General features: G+C 39.4%; 1 protein-coding gene across 10 annotated transcripts in view; it reads right to left on the bottom strand.

The window, feature by feature from the left end:
* Positions 1 to 2637: 2637 nt before the first annotated feature.
* The window catches only part of CTBP1 (C-terminal binding protein 1), a 235757-nt gene continuing 223736 nt past the window's right edge, over positions 2638 to 14658 (bottom strand). For 9 of the 10 annotated variants that reach the window (XM_069014660.1, XM_069014662.1, XM_069014661.1 and 6 more), the window contains 3 exons: positions 12631 to 12758; positions 9371 to 9488; positions 2638 to 3713 (listed from right to left, as the gene is read on the bottom strand). In XM_069014660.1, the coding sequence (XP_068870761.1) occupies positions 3527 to 3713; positions 9371 to 9488; positions 12631 to 12758 (433 nt within the window). In that variant the 3' untranslated portion in view covers positions 2638 to 3526. The remainder of the gene's footprint in view (positions 3714 to 9370; positions 9489 to 12630; positions 12759 to 14658) is intronic. The other variant, XM_069014663.1, reaches the window with a different exon arrangement.

Genomic DNA, 14658 nt, shown 5'->3' with positions numbered 1-14658 from the left:
TAAACAATGTCCTCACATTCTGGATTGCAAAACCAAAGTTATATATATATAAATATATATAAAGGACCCAAACACAAAACCAAAACCCCAACCCAAGCTGCAGACTTCAGGACTGAGTCCCAGGACCTCCCTGTTGACAGAGAACTTTTTCTAACCCGATTTAAGCTGTCATGTAGCAGCATTTCTTTAACATTTCTCCTTCCTCCACAGCATTTGTTACTTACAGCCATTTCCCCAACTCAGCCTTCACTTTTAAGCTGAAAATGTCAAGTTACTCAGATTTCCTCTGAGTCCTGCACACCATCAGTGATTTTGAGAGTCATCTCTGCTATGACTTCAGCTCCAGCTCAATCTTTTGAAAATGCCTGACCAAAATTACTCAGCAAATGCAACAGTTAGTGTGTAACATCTCTGATTCATCCTCAGACCTACCAAAACCACCATGTCAGATGAAGCTGCAGTCACACTGCTCCTTCCCACAGCAGCAATTCACCAGTCCTACCATGGGTCCTTTTTCCGACAAGTTTTTGTTTGATTTGCAACCATCTGACTTTGCATCTGCACAACTGGCACCTTTGTGCCTGCTCTTGGACAGCACCAAATTCTTACACAGCCCCAGAGCCTCCTGCCGTGCTGCTGTTGCCTGCAGCCTTTGAGCCAGCAGCGTTTTTGGCACGTTTAGCCTCATTCTTGACTAAGACCCACAATTCAAATAATGCCACCAAAAGAAAATCATGTTCAAGGCAGGCACTTCGATCAAACTCCTTTCACTTTTCAACACTGCCTCAGGTCAACCTGTGGCCTCTGCTGCCATCACCTTCCCCACTCTGTATTTTCCCACTAACTGCCATCTTCTGCTGTCTACACTTATTTAGCACATCCTTTACCAAGCGCAGGAAAATCTCATTACGTTTCCACTACCCAACAAAAGCAGTCATAAAAGACAGAAGGTTACTCTCGCTTAACAGCCTTCTGTTTATTATGGGGCACTTTTCTAATCAGTCATTTATCCCAAGTTTGGCTTTTCATTCCTTTTAACTCAGATTTTCAGACCATAGCCCAAAGTCAGTACCTATCAGTCTTGTCACTGTCCAGATGGCTTTTCCTTTCTGAAGCAGGAAACTGGATTACTCTGCATCAGTCAGACCAAGAGGTAACCTCAAACACCAACATAAAAATATTGAACACAGTGCATTTCAAGCTCAAATCCTGAAAACATTTGTGCAGGAGCAAGCACGGACAACAGCTCAAAAGCTCCAGAACTGAGCCCGAGAGTGCACACAATAAACACCATTTCTAGTTCATTGATTATCGATCCACTAGAAACAAAATGTACTTACATAAGCCAGGTCCAACTGATGCAAGGAACCCTCTTGGTTTTAGCTTGGGAAACTGGGCTGCAAATGTGGCTGTCAGGGATTCTTTGCAGCCAGATGTTAAATGTTTGTTTTACATATGTTAAAGAAGCAACTTCTGCCTGACAAAGCAGCATCTTAAAATATGAATTACCCAAGGAATACGAAATCCCACTTCAACAGCAGGAGACTGCATTTGGTTGCAAGTTTTTGGCCTCAAAACTCTTAGAGGTGTCTTTGCTGGGATAACCTGCAGCTTTAGGGCTGTTTTCTGTTCCATTCCACAGAGGGAGCAGAAATAGTTTTACCATCAAATAAATTCCAATGGATGACATTTTTAGCTCTAAATGTTCAAGGCAAAAAACTTCCTCTCTTCCATGGAGACAAAATTTCACTTTACATCGTGCTCCTACATACAGACCCAGAAATTTAGGACTTTTGTGATTTGCAGCCTCTTACCATTTCCCTAACTGAGGTGGAGGCTGCTCTGTAGACCTGCAGGAATGGGGGCCAGAAGTTCTCACAGATCCCATAAAACCAGCTCCCCAACCTCAGGTGGGTGCCCTTTTCAGCCTAATAGTGAAAAAAGAGACAAGAGACCACCACACCAAGAATGTTCATGTCCAGGTTCACTTTTGCCCACCATGTATTTCCCTCCTGAAGCAGCTGAACTTTTGTCTTTTTTTTTTTAACTTTATAGGGATGAAGGACAGTCTTACCCAGAAGCACAGGAAAGGTTGGAACAGCATCCAGCTTGAATGTGACCTGCCTTGAACACACTTCTGCCTGTGCTCAAAGAATCAAACTCTTTCAGTATAGCAAATACAATGACATCCTGCTGCACCCTTCCATCATCACAGAAGCAAATAAAACAATGGACACTTCTCATGTTGGACTTCGGCAAAAGACATTTATTATTATTATTACTGTTGTTGTTGTGTTGCTGTTGAACCTCCTCTGCTCTGCCCACAGTGGTGGCATAAATGCTGTTACCACATTGTAGCTGATGATGCCGGTGTACAAATCAAAATCCATCTTAATTTCAAACTCCATTAGAAACACAGGAAAAAAGATCAACATTTACGAAATGTAAAGGGAAAAATGGTATGGAAAGAATTTTTTTTTTTTTTATTTTTCAAGCTTCCAAGACAGTATTACAAACAACAGAGAGCAAAGTAAAGCTAGAAATGAAATACTTGACAGCATCTGTTTAAAAATTACAGCTAAGAAACCTAATAAAAGTTGAATAAACAGTTACTAGAAATAAAAATTTTTACACGTATGATATTTGTCTGGGATTTTTATTTCTTTAAAATAATTCATACAAATGGTTACAGTCACAAACATGATTTTAACCAAAAATATTGCTAGCCTACCACATTACCAGGAAGGAATCAATGTAGGCAATGAAATGCTGCTACTTTTCAGTAGTCTAGTGCCTTTTCCAGATACCACCAATAATATATACTTTAACTGGTGACAAAAAGCACAATGCTCGTTTATACAAAACCTTTTTTTTTCCTCAAAATCTCTTTGCAAGGTTGTCTTCATTTTGAAATAAGGGAATTCATGCCAAAATTAGGAGAAACTGTTTTTCTTTTGTTTACTAAATTATTCTAAAAAATAAGACAAGCAGGTAGAAAAAACAATGCACTGTGTGGCGTAGAAAGAAAAATGGGAAAAATTCATTGTCCTGAGAAGTTTGCCAACTGCCTCATTTTTGGGCATGTTTGAAAATATAAAAGAAAGGATTTTTAATCTCAAAACTGGTTTGTTGAATGCCTCCCTTATGTTTTTCCTTGTTGACAGCTAAGCAAACAAACCCTTTTTAATGTTCTAGAAACTGTACACAGACAAGTACATTCATGATATAAGTAACTACTAACTTCTCTTGCTTAACAAAGAACCCATAGGACACAGAAACAGTGAATCAGTCCACTGGACAGGGACAAACTACAATTTATACGGAGGAAAAAATGTTTCCAAATCTTCTTTTTTGTCTCCCACCTTTTCCTTTTATACTGTATATTGGACCAGTTTCTAAACCAATAATCGTCTCCTCCTGTAAGTTCATGGTTTTGCCTTTAATCAAAATCCAGGGTTTTGCTTTGTGTTGTGTTGTTTTCCACGCGCTGCAGTTGAAGTCTCCGATGTTGGGAATGCTGTTGTGGCTACAATTGGTCGCTCGGGTGGTCTCTATCAGCTTCTGGTTTGACAGTTTGGCCGGGGGAAGGAGCATGGGGCGGGTGGGCTACAGCAGGGAGGCCGTGTGATAAAGACATGGGGTTGGGGACTATTCCTTCTACTGCTGCAGGTATGCCAGTGGAAGCCACGCTTACAACGCCCGGGGGATACCTGCTGGGAGGAGAAAAGGAGCAGACATTACAACCAGGAGGTGACTGAGCAGAGAGCCCACCCTGCCTAGAGCTACAGAGATGCTTTTGTTTTCAGAGCAGTTAGAGAGACAGGGAGTTAAGCTCCAGGTGAGATGCCACATGCAGATGCTGCTACATCAAGCAAGGGATGCCGCATTTTAACCAAAATGAGACATGAAAGTTTGCCAGATTGTTTCTTCAGATTTAATAGCATGAGTAACAGCACAGCAAAGGAAACCACCTTCAAGTTTTGCTCCTTTCAAAGCATAATCTCAACAGGAAGTAATTCCAGCTGGGTACAAGAAATATCTGTTCTCTATGACTTTCCCTCTGGTTAGCCTTTGGGGATTTTTTTCTCTTTCATTCTCATGCAGGAATTTTAAATTTTCACTGTTGTAGTTTGAAAAAAGTATTTCTTTAAACTGTTTTTGCAGTCTTAGCTTCTGACAGCTCCCTAAAAAAGCCATGACACCCACACACTTGTAAGATGACAAACTCAAGCCTATTGCACCGGAGTAACTTTTTCAGCATCGAACTTGCCACTGCACTGGTCCAGAAGAGAACCAGTACCAGTTACAGAGGACAAGTGCTTCAGGCAGACTGCAAGAAAGAGAGATGCAAACGCAGAATTTGTGGATGGTTTTAAAGATTTCTTACTCTATCTGGATAAACACCAAGGCCTAAATATTTTATGCATTCAACGAAAGAATCACCCTCTGATTCAGCTCAATTTTATGATGGCTCTGATGTTATCAGGCTAAAAAAAATCTTGCAAATCTACTGTTCCAATACCAAAGTTCAGATGTAATTGATGAACACTGGAATTTCGCAGTGCTGTGAACACTACACATGGATTTAATAAAAATATGTTTTCTTCTTAGTCAAAGACCTCGATACCCATTTGCAAGTTACATCATACTGGCCACTTACCACTGACCCTTTGCTTCTGCCCTCCTCATCATAAAGCTGCACACTCATCCCTCATTTCCCTCATTCTCCCCCACTGTACTCTGCTCACCCAAGCATCCTGGTGAGAGCATTATCCATTTGAAACCCTGAACACAGAAACTACCATTCACTGCAGCTTTTGCTACCCAGGTATTTACTCAGAACTACATGGGTCAAAAGGCACTTGTCTTGTCAAGCTTTTTCAAATATCACATTATTTTGCTGTCGATTTTCTCCTCATCAGAGTTCAATGCATCAGGGAATTTCACCCCATTTCTGCAGCATCTTTTCCATGGTAATATATGTCTGTGCTGCTCATCCCAAGTTCCCTTGAACTAACAGAAAATTAGTGCAGAACTTAGACAAGGCTCAGGAGAAAAAAGCTGGATGCAAGCACAGTGACTTGTTCTTTTTGCTTCCACCACAGAAACATCATGGGAACTGCTTTTTGCAAACATGGAGCCAGAGGGGCTCTGCAGGACTGGCATGGCACAGGGACAACAGGGACACCATACACTGGTCTGGCCATCCTGGGAAAGACTCCTACACACAACACTGACAGTAATCTGGGATGGGTAATGAGGCTGTGACAGATCACACCACCTGTAGGCCAGATAACTTTGTTCCCAATTGTACACATATTTACAGGGCTTCCTATGCTAATTCATTTTCCACAGAGGTTCCTTAGAATTAATTTGCCGCTGTTAATGGAATTAGTTGCTTGTTTCAGTAACTCCATTGGAATCTTATTAATCAAATTTGCTTCAATTCCTATATAAACTGTCAGTATTGTTTTACTTACTCAAATTTAATTTTGAAACAGCTTATCTGTTATTCTAGGTGCTTTGCAAAACACACAGTGTGACATAAATTTCCGTTTAAAAGTCCAACACTGCAGCTGTTCTCAACACACAATTTCTACTTTCAAACAACGTATTTCCTGAGTATCAACACACCGGAGCTGGAAAAAAATCAAGAAGAGAGCAACTTCTGCAACTGTGTTCTCCTCTGGAAGAAAAGCCAGAGCCTCCACTTATTAAAATGGACAGTGCTGAAAATCAGGAGCAGTAAGAGTTACCTGATGAACACATTAAACATTTCCAACTTCACGTCTGTAATTCTCTTCTGACTCCAAATATCCTTTCTGTATATAAGGACATTCCCATTGGACACCAGGTTATGATCACCAGGATTCTACTTGCAAGCACCTCACCTCAGGTACAGGTTTCCTACAGACTTTTAGTAACATCCAGAGGTCCTACAACTGTTTATTTTGTCCTAAAGCTATACAGTAGCAGCAGCCAAAATACAGATAACATACCGCTCTACAGAAACTGTATTTTACTGGACAATTCCTAACCCTAATTTGCAATCTTCTTTTTGTAATTTTTGTCCCTTTTTACTTCAGTCAGTGTTGCTCACATCCTTTCTCTGAAAGGATGGCACATAAACTCACGTCTCTCTACCCATGAGCATATCTGTTCTATATACCTTTCCCTTTTCTTGCTACTTACTGCTTCTCTATTCTTCCCATTTTTTTCTATTCTTAACCAGCAAATACATCCTCTCCAGCATTTCATGAAGTTCCTCTCTATCTTCCTCCTCTGGCAGCAGTAAGTTGAAATGTTTTCCAGGTAAAATGTCCACTGAATTAAATTTTTGTGAAAGCAGAAGTGAGCGATCAGTTACACCTCTTCTGTTAATTCATACTCTTCCATTCCCTTCCCCCATGTAGTCTCAACTTAGGAGGAAAAATACAGTAGCCCTCTTAATTACAGCAGATGAGCAACTTTAATTTCTACATTAACCTCCTGTATCTTTTGAACTGCAAAAGCACTTTGAACTTGCTATGTTAAGCTCTGTTCAAGAAACTGAGTCTGTCCTAAAGGAGGTTAAATTTTTAAGTCCATGCTGCTATCATGCACTGAGTCTGAAAATCACCACTGAAGTACCTCAACATGAAATAACTCCTGAATTAGCAACATCCAGCTATTCTCATCCAAGTACCTCTCAGTATCCAGATACTCACAGAATCATGGAATGGTTTGGGTTAGAAGGGACCTTAAAGACCATGTTAAAACTCCCTAGACCAGGTTGCTCAGAACCATATCTACCCTTATCTTCTACCTGTTAGGAGGCAGGAAGATGTGTGGAAATGTCTATAAATAGTACAATCACTGTTCCTGGCTGTTAAATTTCTCTGTGCCTATGACCTGCCTGCTCTGTGACACAGGAAAGGGCAGGGGGTTGTTTCACAGGCAGCTCGGTAACAAATACACAGCAATAACACAAGATCAGGGTATGTTATGCTGCTTCACAAAGACCACTAAAAATAACTCCTTCTCAGGAGTACTGTTGATCTTTACCCATGGGATAGGTCCTGTTTGCATGACCTTTTGTGTTGATAGGGTGTCTTCCATTTCACACAGTAAATGGTTTTGCTTTCCCCAGAATATGATGATATTCAGATTATCTAGATTACATTCTGCTGACTAATGCTCAATGTTCTTGGCTTGTAATAATGTCTGATAATTTGAGATTTCTGTCCTACATCAAAATACAAGTGAATTATAGACCCAGAAAAAAACCAGCCTTGTTAGTTTTAGTTCACCAAGAGATATTTGCATTTTTTAACATATAAATTATTATCCCAGGTCTTATCTTCTCATGCAATTACATGAATATGATACAGTTATTAGCACATCTGAAACATCATACTGTCTCTGAAAGACTCCAGAACTCACTTAGCTGAACACAATCTTGGGTTGCAAAGAAAAGATGGAAAAATTTGGTTTGAACAATCAATTCAAACACTTTACTTAATCCAGGTAGGAATGAAGCATCAGCAAACACTGCTATTGAAACCAATTTCTTCATAAAACCTGAACTTCAAGTGGTGCATATTTTGCATTTCACATAACAACAACTGCCTTCACCCACATTCAAACACTTTTCTATTGCCCCTCCAAAAAGTTTTTAATATTTATTGTATAACTATTAACTCCTGCCTCAAAATTCCCAAAATTAGTCTTATTTTGCATTTGAAAACAATTAAATCATAATTTTACATTTAATTTTCTTTATCGAAAAAACTGACTGAAGCAATGTCTTAAAAAGCCACTCAGTTCTGTGTTTATCCTGCTTAAATTGAATACATATGGTCTTTTACCTTGTAAATCATTAACTCCCCAAACATTCCTAAGTTAAAATTAATTTCTGGCTGCAAAGCCTGCTTCTGCTGGACTTGTGACCCCCAAAATGAGAACAAAAACCTGCATTTTATTTGGGCATGGACCCCTGTTCCTAACTGCCATGACAGAGTTTGAGTTATTACCTCCTGTCCAGCAACACCTGCCCATAAACCCCAATTACATTCAGCCATACCCTCACTACTCCAAACTGCAGTCCATGAAACCAGATGCTGTGTGGAGAAGAACACATGTGCCTGAGCTTCTCATTTAAGCTAATAAAACACCCTTCTTAGATATTTAGGGCTATGGGTATACTTCCAGAAATAAACAGCTTCAAGTTATGTGATCACCAAATCCAAGTTATTCTTTTCCCTTAGTGCACTTATGGCTCCTGATAAGGAGACTGTGGCAGAGGATGGTGACACTCATCCTCCTCAACACCTCTCCATCACTTTCTGATGAAGACTGTTCCAAGTCACTGAGACAGGATAACTTTGCTTCACTTCTCAGCAGGGCACAGCTGGGTTCCCATGTGGAGTAAGACAAAACCAGGAATCCCCCCTCTATTAAAAGTATGGGGAGTCCTACTAAAGAAGAACAAAGGTAAAGCAGATGAAGGACAGCTGAAGAAAGACAGTGGAAAGACTAGGATAAAGAGGTAAGACAAAATAATGAGAGCACTGCACTGTCCCTTTCCTCAAGGCATTGAGGGAAGCAGGCATTTGTAGCTTTCTCCACCACTTTCATCCTACTTATGTGTAAATATCATACTGAAAAATAAAAAAAACTGCAGATATTTTCCATAAATAAAAATTGTCTGAAGCTGGCTACTAGGAAGAATCTGCTGCTATAATAGCTGCTAGGGATAAAGGGACAGAGAAAGACTCTCAAGCAAACAAAATAACTAAGGAATGTGCACATTAGATGTAAAAAATAGTCCCCTTATTAAGACCTGCTTTCACAGTTGACTGAGAATACACAGATCAAGCCTCTCAAATGCTTCTGCTAAAAAATTAGACATATAATTAAGAAAAAGCTATTTTAAACATATTTTCATAATCACCACAGGCTGTTCCACTGTTTTCAATACTGAGTTACTTGTTCTCTCTTGTGTCTGCAGGCCACAAAACAACCTAAGTTTATTACTGAAAGTCTTTCTGTAACCTATAGCTGCATCATTACCTTCAGCAAAGGAGCATAAAACTTCCACTGTGACACTGGAGATGACCAGAATTATTTTACTTTAATATACAAACAAATGTATATTGTTCACATACTAACCCAACAAAAAAAGACTGTAAGAGGATTGACATTTAGACACAGCATGACTGACATCAATAGCAAAACATGATTACTCTCCTGAACACAACAATTACAAAAACAATGTAGCTGGTGTGTAATCCCAAAGCACTTCATTCATTATTAGGAAGGTCTTTTATCTATTCTTGAATACCTACACTGAATTATGGAGGTATTTCTTCTACCTCTTCAGCACACTTACCTGTATGCAGCACCATTAAGCTCTGGATGAACAACTCCAGGGTCCATGCTGGCCCAATGTGTAGCTGCAGTCAAGTGATCTTTGTTAACACAGTTTTTCAGACTGTCTGGAATACGACCTAAGATGAAGCAAGGAAGAGAAAATAAAAATGTATAAAAATTGTGTGCCTTATACTCTTAGTATGTCTGTGTTAAGAATACTTAGAAATATTTGCATATTTAAATCAATACAAAAAATGACACAAAAAGCTTGTTTCTGATTCTTGCTGTATCCTTTTGCCCAGGACTTGGGCAATAATGTCTGAAATGCTCTGCTTAATTTTCATTTCCCTGTCTCTCTTTATCTCTTGTACACAGGTTTTCAATAAAAGCAAAACCAGTAAGATTCATCTTTCCAAGAAGCTGTAACTTAAATATAGAGCATAGCTACCAATCAAATTCAGTAATGTGGCTGCCTACTCTCTGTCCTTAACATCACTTTCCTCCTTTTCCTTCCACCTGTACCAGCAGTTAAAAACACCTAATGAAAAATACAGAATTCTGAATGGAATTGTGCCATAAACCTGAATATGACCAACATCTATTCCCTGTCCTCCTTATTTTTCCCTTCTTTATCTAAACTGCTCTTCACTTTTATTTACTGCAATGTATTCATTCTCAACCATCCCTTTCATTCCTACATAAAATGAAAATAACACCAGAATTTCCCTTCTTCATTTCTTCAAAACTTTTCCTTAACCTCTGAAGTACAACTGAAGTTTTAAGACTGGAAAATCTGTCAGCCTGATTCAGCACATACTGGACAAGCCTCTGACTGTCTTCTGCAGAACTATGTCCAGCCCTGCAACAAATGACCTGAGCAGATCCAACATGTATTTTCTTCATAGAAATAGGAATGTTTCCACCTATTTTAACAGGAGAGAGACCAACTGGAGCATGTGTTTTTTCAGACATCTGTTTTAATGTGTCTTTATTGAAGTTCAATCTTATAGTGCATTTGCACACAGAGGGGTAGAAAGAGATAATTTTGAGTCCACCCCTGCTACTGCTGGCAATGGTACCCCACAAACCCTGTCAAAAACTGACCATGCTCCATCATTAAAGAATTCAGCCTTTTGTCTCCAGGTTCCTTCTGGAAATTTGATTAAGGACTTCACTATCTTTGCCTGCTCTTTCTATCCATCAGCCTGGCCACAATGGGGCTGTAAAAAACCCTTGTCACAAAACTGCTTTTTGTGCAGTGTATACCATCAAATAGGTGTTACTCCATGACTTCAGCTGATGTCCCTGAACCTGTCACGTCTCCTGTGCACAAGCTGAAAGGGCTTCTAGCTCAATACTGAACAAGGTGAAGTACATGTCCCATTATGGGTGAATTCCAACCATCTAGAACTTCTGCCAGAACTGTCCACAAACAGTATATTTCTTCTTCTGATGCTTATCCTTCTCAATCCTGTCATCCTCTCTGCCCCCCTCCTTCTTCATTTTGCTAACTTCTGTAGACATGCTCTACTAGTCTCCTATGCTTGCCTTCCTGTTACTTCCATTCCAGTGGTCCTCTTTATTTCATACTTGGAATGCTTTCAAGTTTAAAAATACACTTCAAGGTATTTAATCTCTGCTGATTACTTCTATTTTACACATCACAACATCATTGACTTTTAAGCAACAGCAGAAACACTTAACATTTTTATTGTCAGATGGTAGTCATAGCCTTCATTCCTACACTTCACACCTTTTTCCAATTATTCTCCCTCTCTACACCCTCTCTTCTTTATGCTCCCCTATGGCTTTCATATATCCAGCTTTATCCCACATTTCCTGTATCTTTCCTACATTTGTTTCACTGCAATTCAATGTCATTCTCACCTCCTTAACGCTGGTCTCAGTTTGATCTTACTGAAAACCATATGCAAACACTGAAGTGCTGACAGCTTCGATATAAATCAATGATACAGACCTCTGAGAGCACCATCACACACTTGAAGGAACTGTAGATCTGCATTCCTAGGCACATATGCTTGGGCTACTCCCCAAATTTAACAAAAAACTAGCTCTGGATTGCTGGCTCTTCTTTAGTTTTCAGACCATAGCCTATTAATGCCAATTTGCACATCAATCCTCCCCCAGGCATGTATCAGATGCTGGTTTGTGCAATCTCCCTCAAGAGAGCAGGCAGCACTTATTGAACACCCTAACAAACAAATGTATCACTAGAGTTCTGGAGTACAGCCACAAGGACCTGATCCAGCAAAGAGATGGTCAGGCTCTTCAGGTCACCTCTAAAACAGAGTGAAATTGTCCACTAAAGGACAATTCAGATCAGGAGTTTAAAAGGTACCTTTAATTAGCAGCCAGAGGAGAATCTTCTTTCTTTACAGGCTATAAATGAAACTAAATTGCCAGGCCTCTCTAGGCACAAGCCAGAGGGAAAGCTACTGCCAGTACTTTTTGTGTAACAGAGCAATGTGTTGGCACTGAACTACTCTCAAGGTGACACAGATGGCCCTGCATGTCTGCAGAGCATTCAGACTATATCGCCAAGGGGGACACAGCAAAGTCCAACTAAAGAGAAAACATTAGTGCTTAATGAATCATTTTCCAGTATGAAAATCCTTCCTTTTATTTCAGGCTACAAGGGATTCAAACCCATGCCAAATGGCTCAGTCCTCTCATTTTATTTATTAGCAGTGCATGTTTGAAATGTAACTGTTTTCTCTTATGTGAGCAGTTTACAATTACATGGCAGTTACATAACAAAGACACTCTGTCCTTTAAAATGACAGACTTCTTTAGCAAGGCTTTAAAGAGGTGAGTATCTAAAATAGAATAACCTGCCAACAAAATACTGAAAACTTTACGTAGAGAACTGCTCATGACAAATATAAAGGAGCATCTAGGAAAAGCTAAGGAAGATACCAGCAGTACCAGGAGGACTTGCAGTCAAATCCATCAAATGGGTAATAGTTACATGCAACAAAGGAAAAAAGGAGCAGATTTTTCACATATAAATACATTTCTCTTACATGAAAAAGTACTTATTTCGCAGTGTCTGCCTTCCCTTTGTAATTGCAAAAAAACTCCAAAATTACTTGTTCCAGTTCTGAGAACAGACTTAGTGGGCATTTGCTCATTTCTGTGTTCCAAATATTAGAAACAAAACCCAAGGCTGCTTCTTTTCAGCATCTTTCAAGACTGAAGAAATAGGTTTCTTAAAAATAACTACACAGTGAAGGAGCTAATAATACTGTGAGTCAGTACCTGTGATCGCCCTTCGGATCTCTCGCGCTGCTTCCTCCCGCATCTCAATTGAGGCTTGTTCACTGTACCAGGCTGCATGTGGGGTACAGATCAGGTTTGGTGCATCCTTCAAGGGGCCCTGACTAAAGCTAAATGAAAATTTAAAACAAGATCAAATGACAAAAAAATATTGGGGTGCAAGGGGAAAACAGAGAGGGAATCCAGATGGATTTGTACATACACAGATTAATTTCTACAACAGAAAAGAACTGCATTTCTATTCTTTACTGAGTTTGTGTACAGTTCTGTCTGTTAATTAAATGTACTACTCATGGCATTAATAAGCAACAATCACTTTTTATAGACTCAAAGGATAGAACTTAAGTATAGCAGCAACATTAGCTTCTGTCCAATGCACTTATTGTAACTACAGCACTGCCACTCCAGTTTTGGGGTAGAAATGCATAAAGGAAAATCCAAAATAATTTAGGATGCCACTCCATTTGTTCAGTTCATCACAATTTTATTTTTATTACATTAACCAACAAAGCTCTTATCTTTCTGTTAATATGACATTTAATCATTTAAAGAAACAAAACCTTACAACTATTTCCAAATCAGAAGAGTGTCCATCAGCAGCCTCAATGGCTTTTTGATAATTCACGAGTTTTTTTTCTGTTATTTTTAACTATTTTTTCTTTCCCATTCCTTTATAGAAACTCCACAGAAAGAAGGAAATTTATTTTACAGACTGTTTTTCAGGGAAAGCAATGAATCTGTGTAAAAGTGTTATCACAGATACCAAGTAAAGAGATTGAAAATAATGGAAACTTGCTCCTCCTATTTATTTCCAGTTTTAATAATCTTGCAGTCAACTATAACAACAGGAGAACAGATATTTTAAGACAAAAGTGTGCTTTCAGAGTTGGCCATAATTCATAAAATGATAGATTTCATCTGTAGTTCAATAAACATCAAAATATCTGGCAAAACTCTTGAATAAAGAGTTGCATGCTGCGATCAGATAGATATGCAGCACTGAAGCCAAAGGAAATTGTGGCTGTAATCCTGCAACTGAATCTCTGCAGATGGCATCTCCATGCAGTAAATGGGGCTTCCTAGAGGTGCAACGGGCTGCTTGTGCACATCCCAGATTGGAACTGGGAAGAATGTATGTAGCTGGAAGTCCCTTGAGCTGCTACACTCTGCCTTTGCACAGCACTACTGCATTGCAATGACTACATTTAGGAGTAAATGAATCCAGGGTATGCATAAATAAAATTAAATATTTGTAATGTGGCATCATGCCTCAGTAGATATATAAAAATTCTGACTAAAAGGATATTATTCTGTTTTTTCAAAGGTTCTATTTCCCCCTCAAGCTGCAAAGAGAGATACTGTCCTCTCTCCAGTCTTTACAACCTGCCCTGAATCTGTTCTTCTTCAAAAACTGATGTGGATCGTTCCAGTTAAAAATAACATTTTTCCCTGCCCAGCCTGAAAAAGGCTTGTCACATGCAAGGACTAAGCTGCAGCAGTCTGTTCTCAAGACTCAAGGACGTACGAAATAGGCTCATTTTGATTAGGAGTGCTGGTATCTCAATGCCAATGCCACTTAGGGGTATGGTACATTTCTGCCTAAAACACTGGACTTACCAGTCATTCAAAAACTCAAGACTTGTGCTACCAGCCCTGCTACTGACAGTAGTTACTACTTCCCTGATAGAGGGTAAAACAAAACAAAACAAAACCTGCACTCTGATAGCCTTCCTGAACTTTCTGCAAACTCTTCCATTTATGGCTTTCCTGCAGAGGCAATCTGGACATATGTCTTTTCCTTCAGAAAGGTGTCATAAAACAAGTTACCTCTCACACCACTTCTCAACTCTTTGCCTTTGAAAGACTCTGTTCTGACATCAGTTGCTTCCAGAGCTGCATCAATGGCAAAGGTGCACTCCCCTCAAAGTCATGGCCAAAGCCATGACCTGGATTTGAACTCAGATCCCTGTTATTCCTACTAAATAAACCCACTGTATGTTTTTTCTTTTC

The sequence above is a fragment of the Aphelocoma coerulescens genome, chromosome 4 (assembly GCF_041296385.1).
Source record: "Aphelocoma coerulescens isolate FSJ_1873_10779 chromosome 4, UR_Acoe_1.0, whole genome shotgun sequence".
NCBI classification, from domain to species: domain Eukaryota; kingdom Metazoa; phylum Chordata; class Aves; order Passeriformes; family Corvidae; genus Aphelocoma; species Aphelocoma coerulescens.
This window is presented reverse-complemented; position numbering and strand designations above follow the sequence as displayed.